The sequence below is a fragment of the Equus asinus genome, chromosome X (assembly GCF_041296235.1).
Source record: "Equus asinus isolate D_3611 breed Donkey chromosome X, EquAss-T2T_v2, whole genome shotgun sequence".
Lineage (NCBI taxonomy): Eukaryota > Metazoa > Chordata > Mammalia > Perissodactyla > Equidae > Equus > Equus asinus.
In genome coordinates, this window is record NC_091820.1 from 122,205,466 (window position 1) to 122,228,200 (window position 22,735).

The 22,735-nt window shown below is 38.1% G+C and overlaps 1 protein-coding gene across 2 annotated transcripts in view; it reads right to left on the reverse strand.

Annotated features, from left to right (window-relative positions):
* Positions 1–22,735, reverse strand: part of GPC3 (glypican 3) — a 407,750-nt gene that overhangs the window by 128,048 nt on the left and 256,967 nt on the right. For both annotated transcript variants that reach the window (XM_044763948.2, XM_044763950.2), the window contains one exon: positions 5,867–6,000. In XM_044763948.2, the coding sequence (XP_044619883.1) occupies positions 5,867–6,000 (134 nt within the window). The remainder of the gene's footprint in view (positions 1–5,866; positions 6,001–22,735) is intronic.

Here is a 22,735-nt window from a genome sequence, read left to right on the forward strand (position 1 = left end):
CAGAAAAGCACATAAACTATAATAATTACAATCGTAATGATGCAGGATCCTGCTTAATTCTGCTGCAGAGAACCTTTCACAGTCTGACCCCAAATTATAATTTTCTACCATTCAGAGACTAGCCCATACTTTTTCTCATCCTCTTCCTTTTGCCTGGAATGCCCTCTTTTCTCTCCTCTATCTGTTGAATTTCTACTATTCCTTCAAGGCGCAGCTCAAAAGTTATGTTTTTCAAGAAGCAGTTCTTGACTCTCACAGGACAGCTGCTAACTCCCCCAGCTGTGATGCTGGCGCCCTTTTGCACATAGCTCTGTTTGTGCACTCACCCCCAATGTATGAAAATTATTTATTTGTGTGCCTGTCTCCCTAACCAGGCTAGGAGCTCCTCCTATTCATCAGAGCCTAATCCTTACACAATGCTTAGCATATAGATGGCATTGACAAATGTTGAAAGAAGTAGAATCCTATTTAGGGCAGAATGACTTGTACCAGACCCGAAACTGGTTGATTCACTCAGGACATACTTTGTTGTTTTGTTCAGAGGGTGGAAGGCACCATTGAGCTTACAAAGCTGCCTAGCCCGACCAGAACAGCAGTCTGAGAGGGAGTGGGAGTAAGCATTGATTTTGAACCAGGGAGCTGAGATCAGCTTTTGTTCTTTTCTCTTGAGGTCATTTACTAGTGTCACCTAATCCATTGCCCTTTTAGACCAAGTCAGAGGGGAAGAGGAGGAGGCGAGCAGAGGAAGGGGAACACCGGAATACATAGATGTAACTTCACAAGGCTGGAGGGGCTGTGTGACTTTCTCACAGGTTAGCAATTGGGCTACAGATGCAGGATGAACTATTCAACTATAGAGTTGAGGTCTGGAAAAAGGAAAGATGTTGCTTATGTATTTTACCACATTTTATGGGGCATACACAGACGACACGGTAAACAGTATCATCAGGGAAGTGGTGAAAGAGACATTCAAGAAGGCAAAGGAGGGAGAGGCTGACATATGAGACGTGCTGAAAATACTAGAGCTGGAAAGGACTGTGAAAATCTCATTTCTTCTATTCTGATCATACTTCTGGTGCATCTTGTCCTACCCTCACTGTTTTAAATCCAATGACAGATATTTTCAATATTTATATCTTAAAGGAACACTGAATCCCATACATAGGCCACGAGTTGAGTATCAAATCGCCTTTAAACTGAACTAAGCTATTTCTGAGATTAGTTGTGTGTTGCAAACCACCCAGTTGGGGGCAGACAAAACAAACAGATGACTCCTGAATGCTACCAAAGGAATCCTGCAATTCTTTGTGTGTTGTTATTTTAATAAGGCAGAGGGCTTTTCAACTCATAATCAGATTCAGACAGCTTGCTCACAACCTCCAAAGGCTGAATGCTACAATAGGGTTCCTTTCCAATTATTATATTTTTAACCACAAAGGATGGAGCTTGGGCATGGGTGTGAGGGATGCTGGAGGCACATATATTTTTCTGGACAGTGTGAAATGTTGTCCAGAACATACTGAGAAATTTATAGAGGTACTAACACTCTGCCAAAACAAACCCTTCTAACAACACCAGGTTGCAGGCAGCAGTGCATTTAGCAAGAGATCATCTTAGTCTCCAATTCTCTCCTCTCCCTAAGAGGGTTTACAATGCCTATTTGAGAGAGTTAAATGGAATCAGACACTCTCCTGTTATTGTTATTGCTGTTGTTGTTTAAAGATTTTATTTTTCCTTTTTCTCCCAAAGCCCCCCGGTACATAGTTGTATATTCTTAGCTGTGGGTCCTTCTAGTTGTGGCATACAGGATGCCGCCTCAGCATGGCTTGATGAGCGGTGCCATGTCTGCACCCAGGATTTGAACCAACAAAACACTGGGCCGCTACAGCAGAGCACACGAACTTAACCACTCAGCCATGGGGCCGGCCCCTCTCCTGTTGTTTTGTTCTTGTATTCTGCCAGAGCATTCAGAAAGACTAGGTCCATCTCAGACTCTAATGTTTCAGTTTGCAAAAAAAATAAAAAATGAGAAATATTATGGGACATGGTCTTGTTCCCAACACCCAAAGGAGTCCTGCCTGACCACCACTTACTGAAGTCTATGGCTTTGCAATTTTACTTGCTATCTTTTCTTTTCTGTGGGGGTTAGCAATAAGTTCAAAAATGAATTGGGGCTAGCCTCGTGGCGTAGTGGTTGGTTCTGGCGTGTTCCGCCTCAGTGGCCTGGGTCCATGGGTTCAGATCCTGGGTGTGGACCTACACCGCTTATCAAGCCAAGCTGTGGTGGTGACCCACATACAAAATAGAGGAAGATTGTACAGATGTTAGCTCAGGGTTAATCTTCCTCAAGCAAAAAAAGGAGGAAGATTGGCAACAGCTGTTGGTTCAGAGTGACTCTTCCTCACCAAAAAAAAAAAAAAAAAAAGAATCTAAGCAACCTGCCAAATTCAGGTGCCCAGCCAAGAACCCATTTACTAATTTCTTCCTTCCCTGGAGGAATTAACACTCAGAGAGCCCTCCCTGGTAAGGAGAAAGGGAATAGGTCCCAGGGAGCCCAAGACAGAAGCCATGGCAGCAGGGCCTTGATAAACCTCCTACTTACTCATAAATGTGTCTAGGTTAACAGGGTAATCTCAAAATGGGACTGGGTTGGTGTGTTTTCTTTGAAAAAGCTCTGCATGTGATTCTGTTACAAATTCATACAGCACCTTTTCCATGAAGCTTCCACTATACCACCCTGGGCAGGGGTTCTCTCTTTCCCCATAGGCTGCCTCAATAGACTGCATGTTCTTTTGCACTTCTAAAACTGTTTGGGAATTATTTGTATTTAAGTCTATTTCCACATTAGACTGATTTGGACAGCGGAGATTGTGTCTTGATTTTCAGTGCCCAGTGTACATCCTGGCACATAATAGGTGCTTCCTACGTTTCTGCTGAGTTGATTAAAGCAATATATAAAAATATATATATTTTATAAATATTAATATATATTATACTTATATATTCAAATGTAATATAACTATAATAATATATAATACAAATATAGTATATGCACAATATATTATATTATAATTTAAATTTTATTTTAATATATGAGTTATTTAGAAATATTTAATATTATATAAATTATTCCCTTCAGTCCAATATGCAAGGGGATTCCACTACTTAAAGATTAATGACTGAAGTTAATTTCTCACGTGGTTTAGGCAGAGTGAAAGCAATGGAGAACAATGGACGAAGGACAAGTGGGGGCTAAAAGGGACTGGAGAAATGGCCTAATTCAGTCTTCCCAGAAAGACAAAAACTTCCCAAAGAACTCCCATGCTATAGGGAAATGGTTCTCAAATATTTTGGTGCCAGGACCCCTGTGGTGGTTCTTCAACATGTCTGCAAATTCTTTGATACTCCTCCTTTCAAGAGCTGGTGCTTAATTTCCCTCCCCTTGAGTGTGGACTAGGATTGGTGTCTTGCTTCTAGCAAATCGAATACGTCAGAATTTACAGTATGTCACTTTCGAGACTAGATCATAAAAGACAGCCAGCTGTCTCCTTGCTGTCTTCTATGGATCACTTATTCTAGGGAAGCCAGCAGCAATGTTGTGAGGACACTCATGAGGCCCAAGTGGTGAGGAGCTGAGAGGCCTCCTTCCAACCACCAGCGCTAACTCACTAAATGAGGAAGTGACCCACCTTAGAAGTGCCTCCTCCAGCCTCAGTCAACACGTCAGATGACTGCAGCCCGAGGTAACATCTTGACCAAAATTTCTCTACAGACTGAGAACTACCCAGCTAAGCTGCTCCCAAATTCCTGACAGAAACTGTGACGTAATAAATGTTTGTTGTTTTAAATTACTACGCTTTGGGATAATTTGTTATACAGCACTAGATAACGAATAAAACCACTTTATACTCTTAAAAATTATTGAAGACCCCAAAGAGCTTTTATTTATATGATATATATCTATTGATATTACTGCCTTAAAAATGAAAACTTAGAAGAAATTTCAAAAATTTATTATTAATTTAATTTTATTTTATTTTTATTTATTTATTTTTTTAGATTGGCACCTGGGCTAACAACTGTTGCCAATCTTCCCTTTTTTTTCTCCCAAAGATTGGCACCTGGGCTAACAACTGTTACCAATCTTTTTTTTTTTTTTCCGCTTTATCTCCCCCAACCCCCCCGTACACAGTTTTATATCCTGGTTGCATGTCCTTCTAGTTGTGGGATGTGGGACACCGCCTCAACGTGGCCTGACGAGCAGTGCCATGTCCGTGCCCAGGATCCGAACCCTGGGCCGCCGCAGCAGAGCGCGCAAACTTAACCACTCGGCCACGGAGCTGGCCCCTGTTATTAATTTTAAACTAACAATAATGAGCCATTATATGTTAACATAACCTTTTTTTTTTTCCTGAGGAAGATTCGCCCTGAGCTAACGTCCGCTGACAATTTTCCTCTTTTTTGTATTTTGGTTTTTTTGGTAGGTGAGCCACCACCATGGTAGCATAGCCACTGACAGAGGAGAGGTGTAGGTCTGAGTCCAGGAACTGAACCTGGGCCACTGAAGCAGAGCATACCAAACTTAACCACTAGGCCACCGAGGCTGGCCCCATAAATAACATTTTTATGAAAAAAATAGTGAGAAGAGTGATACTATTTTTGCAAAATATCTTTACTGCCTGGCTTAATAGGAGACAACTAAATTCTCCTATTGGCGTCTACATTTAATATGTTGCAACATGTTGTTTTGGTTGAAGTATATGAACAAAACCCAGCTTCACATACACGTGTAGTTAGCAAAAGGAGGATCTTACAGACCCCCTGAAAAGGTCTGTGGGACTCCCTGAGTCCTCAAATCACACTTTAAAACTGCTGCTATAGGGAAACTAGAAATCCATTAGGCTGCAAGTCATCAAAAGAGAAGAAAATGGGCTTCCTGAAATGCTTCTTTGGAGGACTCTCTCTCAAGCAGTCTTAGTGCCTTCTTTAACTTTATCATATATTACTAGGAATTACCATTTCAAAACCTTCTGGAGTAAATGGATATGAATGGAGTAATTTAGCCCAAATGTGAGATGTTACTTATCTCATCTCTTAATTTTCCATCTACAGGCCAATCTCTTCCAATCCCCTCAAAGTCATCAGGAAGCAGAACTCACGTTTAGCTATTTTTGAGCCAGTGGCAGGGTTGGCTACATATGTGGTCCTTTTAGAGAAGGCAATTCTCCTAGATTTGTGTTGGGCTTCCCAACCAGTTTCTACCCCTTATTCGTAACTATGAAACTGGAATAGAGAAGGAGGGAATCTGAATGGGGGGAGAAGGAATGAAGAGAAAAAGAAACAAAGTTTAATTTAGTCTCTTAACTGCTATCTTAAGAAATAGGAACTGAATCCTTCATTTTATCATTTTAAAAAGAGTGTGTAGAGTGTACAGTGTGTGTGTATACACGAGTGTGTCTTGCCAGTTTCTCTCTAGTGAACTCAACCCTGACCACTGTTAATAATGGGAAAAGTCACAAACCAAGCCATGGAATTATGAGACCAGATCATAACCATAAAATGTTGTGTTTAATCAATAAAGATCTTGAATAGAGAAGTCTATTCCACCCCATGATGCTGTACTAGATTTTTACATATGCTAACTTACATTTAAATATGGCTTGAATATAATATCATATCTTTTTTCTTTAACACTGACAGATGATAGAATTTAATTAATCCAAACACTGTATTCAGAATATATGTATATGTATATATATATATATCTCAGAATATAACATGTATTTAAGAAGCTTCATTCCAATGGTTTTTGACCTTAAAACATGATTACTAATTGTATGCTGAAATAGAGAAAAAAACCTCTCACCTTCTTCGGCTGGACAAGGTTTCTTCATGTTCTACATGAGCAACTTTTAATACTTTCTTGTCAATAAACAGATCTTCAGGATAATAAGCAGATCTATATTGGCGTTGTTGAGAATGGGCACATAACTTGCCAATCTGAAAAAAGAAATGCAATATAATTATATGATACTTTCACAGATATGATAGTAGAAACAAATTCTGAAACGCACTTCAATTTCTTCCCCAATTTCTTTTTAAGGAGCAGAACGAAGCTATTACTGGAGTCAAAAAAGGTGATATGCTTTTAAGGCAAAGAACCATCTGCGGAAAGGAAGACTGAAGAATATGGGGGGCGGGGCACTCTGAGCACAGCGTGTTCAGAGATTTCCTAAGATGAAAAAGGCTTTTTTTCTATAGTGAAGTGCACATTTGCAAGGACCCTCTACATAGGACTTATGCTACTGGTGCCTTTCAAGAGCATTTGGTATTTATACGTATGAGAAGTTCACAAATGGGAATTGCAAAGTTCAGGAAGAACTGGTGCAGGAGATGAGGGTGTGTGTGAGAGATGTGCAGAGTAGTCTGCTAACAGAAGAGCAGCCTCCCATGCACAGAGCGCTCCTGATTCTTATGAGAATTTTGTTATAAGACCCAAGCTAGGGTATTCTGAAAAATGTCAATGTAGATGCTCATCTGGCTTTCCTAAAAACGCCCGAGGGAAGAAGGCAAGTTAACCAATCAATAGCCAGTGTCGTCAGCTATGAATCACATATCATTGAATAAGCACAAGACAGAGAGTATTAAAGAATACAGGTGCTCAAGAGAGTTTTACCTTCATCCCTCCTTCCCTCCCTCCCTCCCTTCTCTCCTCTATCCATTCATTCAAAAATATTTATTGGATGCCTCCCTCTAAAGATTAGCTCTTTTACACTCAAATAGCAGTGATGAAAAATGGCTTCAGCTTTGTTACAATTCTAAATGATTTGTTTGGGTAAATTATTTGTAGATTTGTTATTTTTTCACTTTCAGACAAAAGCCGAAATGAACTTCCATATAAAGAAGTATGAATATGAACATATTTATATGTTTCCTTTGTGCCAGACGCTATGTTAATATTATCACCCCCATTTTATAGGTCAGGAAATCAAGGCTTAGAGAGGTTAAGTGACTTCCCTAAAGCAAATAGGCAATGGATTCACTTTCTGACTTTGAACCTATTTGTCTGATGTCAAAGCTTGTGCAGTATCGCCTCCCTAGAAGACGATGCTTGATTTCCACTTGCTTATATTCCATGTTTTGAAAAAAAAAAAAAAGGATTCCTAGTCTTCAAAAACATGGTCAACATAGTCAAGGTGACCATACAGACTGTACACTTTAGGAACAATATTGGAAATACCTTGTGAGGACAGGGGCTGTATCTTTGTCTCTCTGCACCTCCACAGAGTTCAGACTGGATTTTGTACACTGCTTGGCACTCAGTAAAGGTGAATTATTTGAAGTGGATTGAAGGAACTGCCTAGTATCAGGTCTGGCTCGCCATTCTACTGATAGGCCACCGGCTCTGTGTGGTAATCCCAGCTTCTGGATTTCCTAAGCTGGCCCCAATAAATAACATTTACCAAGTTATATATCTTTTTATAAAGGCATAAATGGCATTTAGTTTGAACAGCTTTGGAAGGTTTTCCATATGAATACATTTTTGAATTAGAAGAAATCTAGATTCAGCAGTAGCATCGCCTCCATTTATGAAATACAGCACCTATAGTCTGATATTCAGACTGGTTATTTCAATAGTTTATCTTAATAGGAATGAAACAGAAGTTGCAGACACTTTAAAATATTTTGTTTGGCTTGGAGTATACGGTACTGAATTTTTCAGATGTGTTTGTGTAATGCTATTTGACTTGGGCTAATATTAATTTCAAATGAAGAGTCTGCATACTCTGAATGTGCCCTAACTGGCAGCTGTCTGGTAGGGTGCTTTAGGGTAGGGGGCCGTCCAGCTGGACTGGGGAGTTAAGTTCCAGCCACTTCCAAAGTATATGGTACAGATACAAATAACTGAGGGCAGACTGTGCATCACAAATTGACGTCCATAGACATAGTCATGTTTATTTTGTTAAACCACAGGTGAACATTCATAGAGTAAAATCTTGATTTTTGCTCCATAAATATCTGTTTATTATTCTGTGAACATACATCAATGTGAGAGTCTATTTCACCAGGATCAAAGTATTCCTAGCACATTCAGGAGCACAGGACACATTCTCTTGACCGACACCTGTTCCAAATCCAGCACTGAAATCAAAATCTTTCACACATCTTTCACAGTAACTTGTCTACTTGCAACGCACAGCTGTGAAATCTCCCGCCCCATTGAAAGTCTGCTCTTTGTAGCAGTGAATACTAATTGGGCCACAGCAAGACTTTAAAGTTTTTAACCCCTCCCAACCTACTGGAAGGGGGTGCAGCTGAGGCAAAAGTAGGAAGGTTAAGAACAAATGAGAATGTAGCCAGTCTGGAGTCTGACCTTTCTTCCCAAGCCACCCAATGTGGCATTATCAAGCAGACTTCCCAAGGCTCTGTGTGGGGTAAGGGGCAAACAATGGTGTCCTGCCAACACCCCCACTCTCCCATCTGAAATCTGCCACATCTTATCAGACAGGCTGTATTTTCTTCCACAAATCTACCATGAAGCAAATTCTTCTCATATACAAAGCATTTGTCAAATGTGGACCCCCCTTTGGGCCCTTCTCCCCACATCTTTCACCTCCACACTGTGTGAGCTGTAGGTGAATATTATGAGCTTATTCTGAGAAGTGGACATGAAAAGAAAACATAATTTACAAAGAGATGCAGCATTCACATGAAAGAGGTCCTTTCAGCTTCCCACTTGGGAAACATTAGGCTATGCTGGGAGACTCGGGTCTTTTTCTACAGCTGCACCTGCTATAGAAGCCAGCCTCCCGAGTGGCATTTTAGAAATCAGTATCCTGCCCAGGAGTTTAGGCTCTTAAATAAGAAGTGCAATCCAATTTCCTTTCACTAACTAATGTACCTAGTCAAGGATGCCATTACCTTTAAATTTAGTTAGTTGGAGTGAATTTATTGGATAGGGGAGTGTCTCTATTAATAGACCTGGAATATAAAATCTTTTAGTTTTCCATGACCTATGATTCCTAATGGTGCCTTTATTCACGTGCCAGAACCTGTGGCAGGGAAAGTAATAGTCCTCTGAAGTGTTATAAGACTTGAAACATAAGAAGCCAGCGCCTCAAACCATATCCAGGCCAGAAGGTCATTCTAGTAACCTTGGCACCATTCTTTTCTAACCAGGGTCCAGAGCACTGGCTTTGTACATACATAAGGAAAATACACTGCTAGGAACCAGCAAGGTAGAGTAAAGAGCCCAGCAGACTGGGAATTAGGACACCAGGCCTACAACTCCACTTCTCTCTCTCACCCAAAACAGGACTTCATTTTGACCTGGTCCCACAGACTTATTCCACTTGTAATTCTAGTCTCATACAAAAGAGGAAGATATGACATTTGAAGTGCCATATGTTATCCTGGGTTCCTTTGAAAAAAAGGGAAAATTACTTCCCAAGTAGAGTACGTTACCAAAGATTTTAAAACCACGCAAAGCATTTGGCTTGATGCAATTCACACATGCACCCCGTAATTTACATGTCAAGAAATGCACACACTCCACTGGTAAAATCTAAGTGTATTCATTCTCAGGTCTCCATTTGTTATTGGTTCTGGGGACTCTTAGGTGACCAAAAACTCAGTTCATCTTTCCCTCTGAATGGCTGAGCAGAGAAAGAGAGCCTATATTGTAAGCTCCTCAACAATACCAATATCTCACATTTGTAACATAATACCTTACACCCCCCTAGTACTTCACAAATAAATTCTACATCCATTCTCCATTCTCTCCAGTGAGTCCTACAGTAACCCTCTGAGGCATACAGAGCAGGTGTTATTAACCCCATTTTAGAGATAATGAAACTGAAGCTCGTGTAAGGAACTTAAGCAAAGTCACGATGGTAGTAAACGGCAGAGCTGGGACTTGAATCCAGATCTGTCTGACTCCAAAACTTACGTTTTTGTTTTTTATTTTTCTCCCTATGCTATGGATTTCTGTCAAGAGGAGAGACTCTGGGGCTTCCCAGTATTGAGTGTGGCCCAGCTCTGTAGTCCTGTGGACACCCCATCCATAACTGGAGAACATTAGTGATTATGAAGAATTCAAAAACGTACTTCAGGGAAGGGCTAGTTATTCAAGATCAACAGAAAGCTGACATCCAATTTTAACCTGTTTCAGACAGTATTTCTAGTAGAATGATGTAAACTTTTTGGCCCGTCAGGTAAGAGTCAATTAGTAACCATACTAAAGCAGTGGATGTCAAGCTCTGTGGGGGAGCTGGCCACCACGTAGGTCCAGTCTGCTGCTTGCTGCCTGTAGGCCGTCCCTGGACCCTGGCTTCTGAAGTCAGATTTTTGGAGCAGCTACAAAATCTTCTGTAATTCCTACAATTTAACCCAGGTCTAGTCTCATGTCTGGTCCAAGTATATTCTTTACAGTTTGCCCCCAAATGGAGATTCCAGGCTGATCCTGTGGCTACAAAAATGGATCAGGTTTAAGCCTTTACCTGTTATAGCCTAAAAGATTTGAAAACTGTATGTGTGGGGTGTGCTACTACAGTAAAGCGTATCTCTGAACCTCTCCCACTCTTAACTAGCCCTGAGAGATCTATTTTGCTCTTGATTTAAAAATCAGATAAATGAAAGGTTTTACATTTTCTTTCTCAAGAAATATAAGAAGGGGTGTGTGTGTGTGTTATGTGTGATGCTGCGTGTTTTAACCCGTATGGCCCATAATAGAACAAGGAGGAGGTAGAAGGAACAGGGAAGGAGAGGGAGAAGCAGAAACAGGAAGGGAAAAGCTCCCATTAGCGAGTCTGTGGCACAAGAGCCACGGCCGGCCACAACATACTGCCCTCAGAAATCTGACAGCTTTGAAGGGGAAGGTGGCTGTCCCACTGAATTGTACTCAGCGAGCAGCTTAACTCCTTCCCTCTTAAGAGCTGCACCTGAGGCCAAGCCTGAGGACCTCTAGAGGGTCTTTTCAGTTTCAGTTAATTATAAAATAACTTTTCCGCTAGAATCCAGCTGATGGCTGTGCTCCCAAGAAGTCTTTTCTGAGAACTGTTGCTACATAATTGGTACAAATTTAGTCTCTGGTCATCAATGGATTCATCAGAACCCTGATGGTTATGTAATTTAAATATCAATTCTGATCCCGTGGTCCACTCGGGAGAAATATTACCTGTGGCATTTGTTTTAGGGTACCTTGGGGCTGGGGGTAGGGTGGGGTGGGAATTCCATAGGTTTCCAGTTAAATTCCATAATGAACCTCAGTGCGTTCTGTTGAATTGTCTATTATATTGTTGTTCAATTTCATTTAATTAAATCTTAAAAGTTTTAAAACAAAATATACATTGAAATTATGTGATATACAACATAAACTTTTTAATAGTAGCAACCATGCCCATTTAACAATTCTACAGGTATAATAAAAATGCTAATATATGTTAATGTTTAGTCTGTGGTTAATGTTTTGTCTTGTTAATTTCCCCAGGGCTTTTATTACTGATTTAAATCTGCCACAGTACTCAACTGATTGCACTGCTTCCACAAACTGCATGGAAGTAGCTCAAATGAATACTGATTAACAGAAATGAACAAACATTTGGCTGGGCAAACCATTCTTATTATATGCTTGTAATCATTACATACATTTTCTTACAATGAGATGGGCATGGCGGGCATTTTCCACTCATTTTTCCTACAGAAAATATGCATAGGAGCATTAAATTAATTTATAACCCTGTACTTCAGGAAGCACATCATTATTAATTAACTATTGATTGATCTGGATATAGAGTACAGAGGATAATGAACAGACCCGGTGACAATGTAAGCATTTTTCCCCCCACAGACGTTTTGCTGTGACTCATTATTAATTGCTTGACCATTAAAATAACAGCTCACTAATAATCTGTACTGTATTATGAATCAAGCTATTTTAAGAAATCAGGTGCCATTGTTGGAACATTCCATTCAAGTCAGCTCTTTAAATAAATTAGAATCCAAAAAAAAGGAACTAATGTCCTATACATCAGTCTGCTGTTAAGTTGAACCATAGCACTATATTATAGTGGACAGAGCCCACATTTTGGCGTCAGGTGACCTGGGTTCCAGTCCCAGTTCATGGTCTTACCATTTCAATAACTCCAGACAAGTCATTTAATTTCCTTCAAACTCAGCTTCCTCATCTGCAAAACCTAGATAATAACAATGCCTGCCATGCCTGGCAGTAGTGTGAGGATCAAATAATGGATGAAAGTGTAATGTCTCCCACATCCAGAGAGAAATCTGACTTATTCATTCTGTAAGTGGGGACTGCTTACCTTCTGCAACCCACTTCGTGTGTTAGAATCCTGGCTCAGCTGGTCAGGTACATAGCTAGCCGTAAGTAATATTTGGAGGAGTTCTTTAACTGGGGACTTTTGGAAGACAGCAAAAGGCTCCCTCCTCTGAAAGGGAACCATACTGAGTTTGCCCACATTATGCATCACACAGTCTTATCTGCTTCGCCCTGGGATACCTGGAATACTCTTTTCTGTTCTTCAGAGCCCCAGTTACCGAGAGGTGGTACATGATCTTTGCTGGTTATCCTGTATCTCTAACTTGCATGCGGTGTCTATGGGGATGAATGCAGTGGGGGTGGGAGATAGGTTTTAAATATCCTTTTGTAGAAGAGACTTGCATTTTACTAATTTATGTCTGCCACAAACAGATTCTAAGCTGAAAATAGAATCCTGCATGTGTGTCTAGCACGTTTTATGCAATACCAATCCCTTCCCATCACCAGGAGCCCAGGACGTTATTGCTTAATCACATATGACCAATATTGGAGGGGTTAAAAGAAAACTTCATATAATCAGTAAAGTCAAATACCACTCCTCCAAATGTACTCATTTTCTTGTGTCCCCTGTCCCAGTGAAAAGGAGTCACTACCTACTCAGTTGCTCAAGCCAGAAGAAACCAAGGCATTTCTGGTGATTTCTCCCTCTCCCTCACTTCCCTATGTCCAGCCACTGAGTCTTGTTTTATTGTCTTATAAATAACTTAAACTTGTGCACTTTGCTCCATCCTCAGGTCTAAGATACCATTAACTGGTTCTTAGAGCAGTACTTCTCAAACTTTAATGTGTATACAAATCACCTTGGAATCTTCTTCATGTTGATTCATATACAGTAGGTCTGTGGTGGGGTCTGAGATGAGTAGCAAGGCCCTAGTGCAGTGGTTTTCAAAGTGTGGCCCCAAAACAACCAGCATTAGTGTCACCCGTGAACTTGTTACAAATGCAAATTTTAAGGCCCGACCTTAGACATAAGAATCAGACACTCTTGGAGTGGGATCTGGTCCCTTGCTTTAATAAGCTCTCTAGGGGAGTCTGATGCACACTAAAGTTGGAGAACCACTGCTCCATAGGCCATTCCAACATCCTCTTAATTGGTCTCCCAAGCTCCAGTTTTGACCTTCTCCGATTTATTCCCTATAACAGCAGTTGTCTGAGGCCCTCTCAGGAGGTCCTAGAGGTCAAACCTATTTTCATAAAAACACTAAGACTTTATTTGCCCTTTTCACTTTTATTCCCTCACAAATATATAGAGAAAATTTCCAGAAGCTACATGATGTGTAGTGACATCATTGCTCTCGAATATGTGTTTGTGTATTCTAGAATTTTCTAGGATGGTAGGTTTAGGGTACAAATACATGCATTTTTCAGAGGTAAATTTATTCTCAGTACATAGTGCTCTTACTTGCTACTTAGGTTATGCCTACTATGATCTTTATAACCTCATTATCATTTAATAAATTGTTATTTTGAAAACAGGAAGTTTTGTGTCTATGTGAAAACATAAGAAGTAAATTCATTTTGTAGTGTTATTTGCTTAATATTTAAAAATATTTTTTAAATCTAAGTTTTAAAAATAACTATAGGGGCCGGCTACGTGGCCAAGTGGTTAAGTTCCCACGCTCTGCTTCAGTGGCCCGGGATTTTGCCAGTTCGGATCCTGGGCGCCGACACGGCACCACTCATTGGGCCATGTTGAGGCGGCATCCCACATGCCACAACTAGAGAGACCCACAACTAAAATATACAACTATGTAATGGGGGCATTTGGGGAGAAAAAGCAAAAAAAAAAACCCACTATAACTGTTATTATTGTAGATTTTATATTTTATCATACAATACAACAAAATTTGTCTACAACATATTTTTCTGATATTTAAGGATGGATGGTTGGCTTCCAAGGGGAGATTAGAAGACACTTGTTCAACCCAAAGCTGCAATGTCTAGGTCTAAAGATGCTAAAAAGGTATGAAACGGATTTATCACAGTCCTCTGACTCATACAGAGAAAGGAAGGACTTACATAGTAGATTACAACTATAATTAAGATACAAAGATAAGACAAAAGTTATCATTCCTTTGGCCTTATAGACACTAACAATTTATTTTACTGTGTCTGATGCAACAGAACATTTTAGAATAGTGTTATAGTGTGAGCTAAGTTGCGGAATCATCTTGAAATCAATCATTCAGAGTTTAAAGAAAAAGGAATGAAATATTTAAAAGTAGATGTGATGAGCTCTTTAAAAGTCAAAATTGTTTTGTTACAGTTTTTTAGAATAGAAATGGAAAAACCACTGAAACATAGTATAGGGTAAGCTATTGTATTATAGTAGCTGGAGAAGTACACACAGCAGTGGGGAAACTAATAAACACTGTAGAGTTAACATTGCTGAATGCTGACTGGATTAAGAGTCTATGGAGGAAATCACACTACCTTCCAGTGAAAGAAACTACCTCATCAAATTAAAAGATTTAGCTGCAAACATAAAGATGGAGTTAATATCTCCTCAGCAGAATTGTGTTCTTGCCTTTCAAATGGAGACATCTAGAGACATGAGCTGGACTTGTCATTTTGCTTGTATTCCTCTAGTATCAGAACCAACTAATCATCAAAGAAGATCTATAATGTGAGAGCTTGGGGGAGAAAACAATGAATAGTGCTGAAATATTCAGTGTTGAATAATGTTGTTGAAATCCATGGTTTATCTGCAAACAAATGTGAGGACATTTACACCGATGGTGCAAAAGCTATGGCAGGCAAAACTGCTGGGACCTTAGTATGAATCAGGGTAGTGGCACCAAAATGTAATAGTAGACATTGTATTTTTCACTGCTAAGCACTCCCAGTTTAAAAAAAAAAAGCCAGTAACACTTAAGAATGTACTTGAAGAAGCAGTAAAAATTAATTTTAGTAAATCTTGACTCTTGACTACATCTTTTCAATATTATGTGTGATGAAATGGAAAGTGTGCATAAAGTACTTCTGCTACATGCTGAAGCATGACGGTCATATAGAGGAAAAGCCCATGTGTGATTGAGTTATGAGGTGAACTAGACACTTTTTTCATGAAACATTATTTTTACTTTAAAGAAACACTGACAAACTAATGCTATTCAAACTTTAGTATTTGGCAGGCATTTTCTTGGAAAGGAATAAAGCGAGCTTGTTACTTCAAGGAAAACAACAGCGCTGGTAGCTAATGACAAAATTTGCACTATCAGGATTTCCCATTCCACATGGAAGAAACTTGGAAGTTGTCACTCCATCCTAACAACAAGTAAGAAGCTAAACAGACTGAAAGACCAACTCTTCTTGGATCCATAAGAGAAGGGAGGAGAGGATAGACCACTGTCACCAAGACTGGAAAGACAGGCAAATACAGGGAGTCACGGTTTACGAGAACAGAGGCTCAGGAGCAGAAACTGACTTGGGACCCAGTGCTGAAGTAGGAAAATACGAACTGTAACTGATGAATTGCTGGAGACTCAGTGCAGACAACTCGGAAAGTTAAAATCTCCAGGGGAACCCAGTCAAAAGGGGACCCCCACAATATTGTGAAATTTACCTTCAGGAGCTTGACCAGATTCCTAAAGTAAACATCAGAGAAAAATTCCTTTAGTCTTCCAGCATAGGGAGGGGAAAAGGAACTATTTTGAAACAAACCAGAGCACTCTATTCTTCTCAACAAGGCCTGCCCTCAGGGGAAAACGAGTTAACTAGTGCCTAATCAGCTGGAGCATTATCAGAGCCCAACTCACTTCAGGAAATACTCAAATCCAATCCACTCTAGCCATCCTGTCCCACCTAAGAGGAGATAAAAAAAAAAACAAAACCCCGAGAAACACTTATGAAGTTCACAGTCCAGAGCATAGGCTTATTAAAAGAATGAGCTCTAATCATAGGACTATAGTGTCCTTCCCCTCCCCCAACACCTTACCACCACATTACTAAGGACCTATTTACAGAAGTTCCTTTTAATCAGTCCAACTATCAAGAAAAAATTAAAAGGCACACCAAAAGGCAAAAAACAATCTGAAGAGACAGAGAAAGCACCAAAACCTGACATGGCAGGGATGGTGGAATTATCAGACTGGGATTTTAAAACAACTATGATCTATTAATAATGAATAAAGTAGACAGAATGCAAGAACTGATTGGCAGTGTAAGCAGAGAGACGGAAATCCTAAGAAAGAACCAAAAAAAAAAAAAGCTTGGGTGAAAAAACACTAACATAAATAAAGAATGCCTTTGAAAGGCTTATTAGTAGGCTGGACACAGCTGAGCAAAGAAACTCTAAGCTAGAGGATATATCAATAGAATCCTCAAAAACCAAAAAGCAACAAGAACAAAGACTGAAAAAAACCAACTAGAATATTGAAGGACTGTGGGACAATTATAAAAGGTATAACATGTGTGTAATGGGAATACCAGAAGAAGATGAAAGAGAGAAAAAAAGAAGAACTATTTGAAATGATAATGACCGAGAATTTCCCCAAATTAATGTCAGACACCAAAACACAGATCCAAGAAGCTTAGAGAACACCAAGAAGGATAAATGTCAAAAAGACTACAGCTAGGCATATCATCTTCAAATTATAGAAAATCAAAGATAAAGAATAATTCCTAAAAGAAGTCAGAGGAAAAAAATATCTTACTTATAGAGGAACAAAGATTAACAATTACATCTGACCTCTCTTCACAAACCATGCAAGCAAGAAGAGAGTGGAGAGAAATATTTAAAGTGTTAAGAGAAAAAAATCACCAACATAGAATTCTATACTCTGAAAAATTATCCTTCAAAAATGAAAGAGAAATAGACTTTCTCAAACAAACAAAGGTTAAGGGAATTTGTTGTCAGTAGACATGCCTTGCAAGAAATGTTAAAAAAAAAAGTTCTTTAGAGAGATGCAAATAATATAGGTCAGAATCTCAGAGATACATAAAGAAAGGAAGAGCATCAGAGAAGGAATAAGTGAAGGTAAAATAAAAATAAAACCTTTTTTTCTTATTCTTAACTTACCTAACAGATAATCTGTTCAAAATAATAATAGCAACAATGTGTTTGATGATGTATGCTTATGTGTATATTTCATGGATATATCATGTACATGCTCATAAAAATGTGTAATGAATGACAGCAATGATACAAGGGATGGGAGGAAGGAATTGAGATCATTTTGTTAGTATAAGGTACTCACACTACCCGTTAAGTGGTATTGTGTTATTTGAAACTGGACTTGGCATTAGTTGTAAATATATATTGCAAACTCTAGGGCAACCACTAAAAGAAGTTTAAAGAGCTACAACTGACATGCTAAGAAAAGAGAGAAAACAGAATCATATAAAAGCTCAACTTAAACCACAAAAGAGAGAAAAAGAGTGGGAGACAAAAATAGAAACAAAGAACAAGGGCAACAAAAACCACAGTAACTAACATGGTAGATGTTAATCCAACTATATAAATAATCACTTTGAATGTCAAGGGTCTAAATGCCTCAATTAAAAGACAGAGATTGTCTGAGTGGATCAAAAACACGACCCAACTATATGCTGTCGCCAAGAAACCCAATTTAAATATAAAGACACATAGAGATTAAAAGTAAATGGATAGAGAAAAAGATACCATGCTAACACTAATCAAAACATAGCAGGGGTAGCTATATTAATTTCAGACACAGCAGACTTTAAAGTAAGGAAAGTTATCAGGGATAAAGAGGGACCTTACATAATGATAAAGGGGTCAATTCTCCAAGAACACATAACAATTCTTAATATGTATGTGCCTAACAGAGCATCAAACTATATGAGGCAAAAACTGATAGAACTGCAAAGAGAAATGGATGAATCCACTATCACAGTTGGAGACTTTGACATCTGCTCTTGGAAATGGACATATCCAGCAGGCAGAAAATCAGTAAGGACATAGTGGAACTTAACAACACCATCAGTCAACTGGATATAATTGTCATCTATAGACTACTTCATCCAACAAGAGCAGATAACACATTCTTCTCAAGCTCTCATAGAATATTCAGCAAGATAGATCACATTCTGGGCCATAAACACACCTTAACAAATTTAAAAGAAAATAAATCATACACTGTCCACTCTCAGACCACAATGGAATGAAATTAAAAATCAATAACAGAAAGATAACTGAAAATTCCAAAATACCTGGACATTAGACAATACACTTCTAAATAACACATGGGGCCAAGACAACTAATGAAAATGAAAATACAACAAAATCCCTTACAAAATTTGTGGGATGTAGTGAAAGTAGTGCTTAGAGGGAAATTTATAGCATTTAGTGCATATATTAGAAAAGAAGAACGTTCTAAAACCAATAATCTAAGTTTCCACCTTAGGAAACTAGAAAAAAGAGAGCAAATTAAATCCCAAGTAAGCAGAAGAACAGAAATAATAAGAATTAGAGCAGAAATCAATGAAATTGAAAACAGAAAATCAATAGAGAAAAATCAATGAAACCAAAAGCTGGTTTGTTGAAAAGATCAAGAAAATCAATAAGCCTCTAGCCACACTAAGAAAAAAAAAGAGAGGACACAAATTAGTAACATCAGAAATGGAAGGGAAGATCACTACAGATTCCATGGAAACTAAAAGGTTACTAAAGTAATACTATGAACAACTCTATGCCCACAAATTTGATAACCTAAATGAAACAGACCAATTCCTTGAAAGACACAATCTGCCAAAACTCACACAAGAAGAAATAGACTATCTGAATAGGCCTATTATCTACTGAAGAAATTGAATCAATAATTAATATCCTTCCAAAACAGAAAGCACCAGACCCAGATGGGTTCACTGGTGAATTCTATCAAATATTTAAGGAAGAAATTACATCAATTCTCTACAATCTCTTTCAAAGGATAGAAGGAAAGAGAATACTTCCTACTTCATTCTGTGAAGCCAGCATTACCCTAATACCAAAACCAAAGACATTCTAAGAAAAGAAAACTACAGACAAATATCTTTCATGAACATACATGCAAAAATCCTCAACAAAATGTTAGCAAATCAAATTAAAAAAATTATAATAAGAATTATTATACACCATGACCAAGTGGGATTTATTCCAGGTGTGCAAGGCTGTTTCAATATACAAAAATTAATTAATGTAACCTATCACATCAACAGACCAAAAAAGAAAAATCACATGATCATATCAACAGATAAAGAAAACGCATATGACAAAATCCAACACCCATTCATGATAAAAACTCCCAGTAAACTAGGAATAGAGGCAGATTTTCCCAACTTGATAGAGACTATCTACAAATAACCTACAGCTAGCATCATACTTAATGGTAAGAAACTCAAAGCTTTCCCACTAAGATCAGGTACAAGGCAAGGATGTTCCCTGTCACCATTCCTTTTCAGCATCATAGTAGAAGTCCTTGCTAATGCATTAAGGCAAGAAAAGAAAAGAAAAGGTATACAGATTGGGAAGGAAGATGTGAACAATCTTTTTTTGCAGATGATCTGATTGTCTACATATAAAAAATACAAAAGAATCAACAAAAAGACTCCTGGAACTAATAAGCAATTATAGCAAGGTTGCGTGGGCAAGGGTAATATATAAAAGTCAATTGATTTCCTATATACCAACAATGAACAAGTGGAATTTAATATTAAAAACATGATACCATTTATAGTATCACCCCCAAAATGAAATACTTAAGTATAAATCTAACAAAATATGTATAAGGTCTATATGAGAAAAGCTACAAAACTCTGATGAACAAAATCAAAAACTAAATAAATGGAGAGCTATTTCACATTCATGGATAGGAAGACTCAATATTGTCAAAATGTCAGTTTTTCTCAACTTGCCATAGAGCCAATGCAATCCCAATAAAAATCCTAGCAAATTATTTTATGGATATCGACAAATTGATTCTAAAGTTTATATAGAGAGGCAAAAGACCCGTAATAGCCAACACAATATTGGAGAAGAACAAAGTTGGAGGACTGACACCACCTGACTTCAAGACTTACTATAGAGCTACAATATCCAAGAGAATATAGTATTGGTGAAAGAATAGACAAATAGATCAGTGGAACAGAATAGAGGGCCCACAATAGACCCACATGAATATAGTCAACTGACCTTTGACAAAGAAGCAAAGGCAATACAATGAAGCAAAGATAATCTTTTCAATAAACGGTGCTGGAACAACCAGATATCTACATGCAGAAAAAGAATCCAGACACAGACCTTACACCCTTTACAAAAACTAACTCAAAATGGATCATAAACCTAAACATAAAACACAAAACTATAACACTCCTAGAAGACAAAAAAGGAGAAAACCTAGATGACACTGGGCATGATGATGCTTTTTTAGATACACCACCAAAGACACAGTCTATGAAAGAAATAATTGATAAGCTGGACTTCATTAAAATTCAAAACTTTTGCTCTACATGAGACACTGTCAAGAGAATGAGACTGGGAGAAAATAGTTGCAAAAAAAATCTGATAAAGGATTGTTATCTAAAATATACAAAGAATTCTTAAAACTTAACAATAAGAAAAAAACTCAATTAAAAAATGGGCCAAAGATCTTAACAGACACCTCTCTAAAGAGGATATACAGATGACAAATAAGCATGTCAAAAGATCCTCCATATCATATGTCATCAGGGAAATGCAAATTAAAACAACAATGAGATACCACTACACAGCTATTAGAATGGCCTTAGAATTATTTTGGGTATTAGAATGCCCAAAATCTGGAACACTGACAACACCAAATGCTGAGGAGGATGTGGAGCAACAGGAACTCTTCTTCATTCCTGGTGGGAATGCAAAATGGTACAGCCACTTGGGAAGACAGTTTGGTGGTTTACTACAAAACTAAACGTACTCTTACCATACCAATTCAGCAGTTGTGCCCCTTGGCATTTTCCCAAGGGAGTTGAAAACTTATGTCCACACAAAACCTGTACACAGATGTTTATAGCAGTTTTATTCATAACTGCCAAAACTTGGAAGCAACAAAGATGGCCCTTAGTAGGTGAATGGATAAATAAACTGTGGTACATCAGACAATGGAATATTATTTAGCACCTAAAAGTAATGAGCTAGCAAGTCATGAAAGACATGGAGCAACCTTCAACGCATATTACTAAGTGAAACAAGGCAATCTGAAAAGGCTACATACCATATGATTCCAACTATATGACATTCTGGAAAAGGCAAAACGATGGAGACAATAAAATCAGTGGGTGGGGGGTGGGAGATGGTGAGATAGATGAATAGGCAGAATACAGAGGATTTTTAGGGCAGTGAAAACACTCTGTATGATATTACAATGATGGATATATGTCATTATACTTTTGTCCAAACCCATAGAATGCACAACACCAAGAGTGAACCCTAAGATAAACTATGAACTTTGAGTGATTATATGTGTCAATGTAGGTGTATCCTTGGTAAAAAAAAATTAAAAAGGGACCATTATGGTGAGTGATGTTGATAACTGGGGTGGCTATGCCTGTGTGGGGACTGGGGGCATATGGGAAATCTCCTTACCTTGCTCTCAATTTTCTTGTAAACCTAAAACTGGTCTTAAAAAATGAAGTCTTCAAAAATAAATTAAAAAATTTTTCACTGTTGAGCAAAAATTGGAATTTGGGAAAACTTATATTTTCCGCTACAAGCTTGAAAGCTTCCCAATACTTAAAGGCTTTTCTGATGAGCACGTGGTGATATTAATATATATGATATTTTGATGTTGTATAACGAAGTGTGTTAATCTTTGGCAGATATGCATAACTCAATGAACCAATACTTTTCAAATGACCAATGCAGTGTGATACAAAATCACACAATGGCTAAAGATCCACTCAAATTAAAAAAAAGAGTTTATTTAACAGGAAATGAAAAGTTAATTGATATGGTTTCAGATTGTATATTGCCACTAACCTTTAAGAAACCATCACTTGTCAAATTTTTGTGTAGTATATCAGAGAAAAATAGCCTTAATTATCTGAAAAGAGTACTAAAACACTGTTCTTTTCCAACTGTATATCTGTGTGAGGCCAAATGTTCATCAATCTAACTAGACTGAGTGCAGAAGCAGATATGAGAATCCAGCTGTCTACTATTAAGTTAGAAATTAAAAAGATTTGCAAAAATGTAAAACAATCCCACTAAAGTATTTTGTTTTGGAAAACTTATCTATTTTCTTAGGAAAAAATACATGTGAACGTGTGAAGACTTATTATTAATTTAAAATTAAATAGTAAATAAACATTTTTAAAAATCCTCAGTCTTAATTTCTAATATAATAAATAACAATAGATATAATTCACTTAAACAAGTCTTTTGGGGGGTCTCTATCATTTTTTTTGGGGGGGGGAAGATTA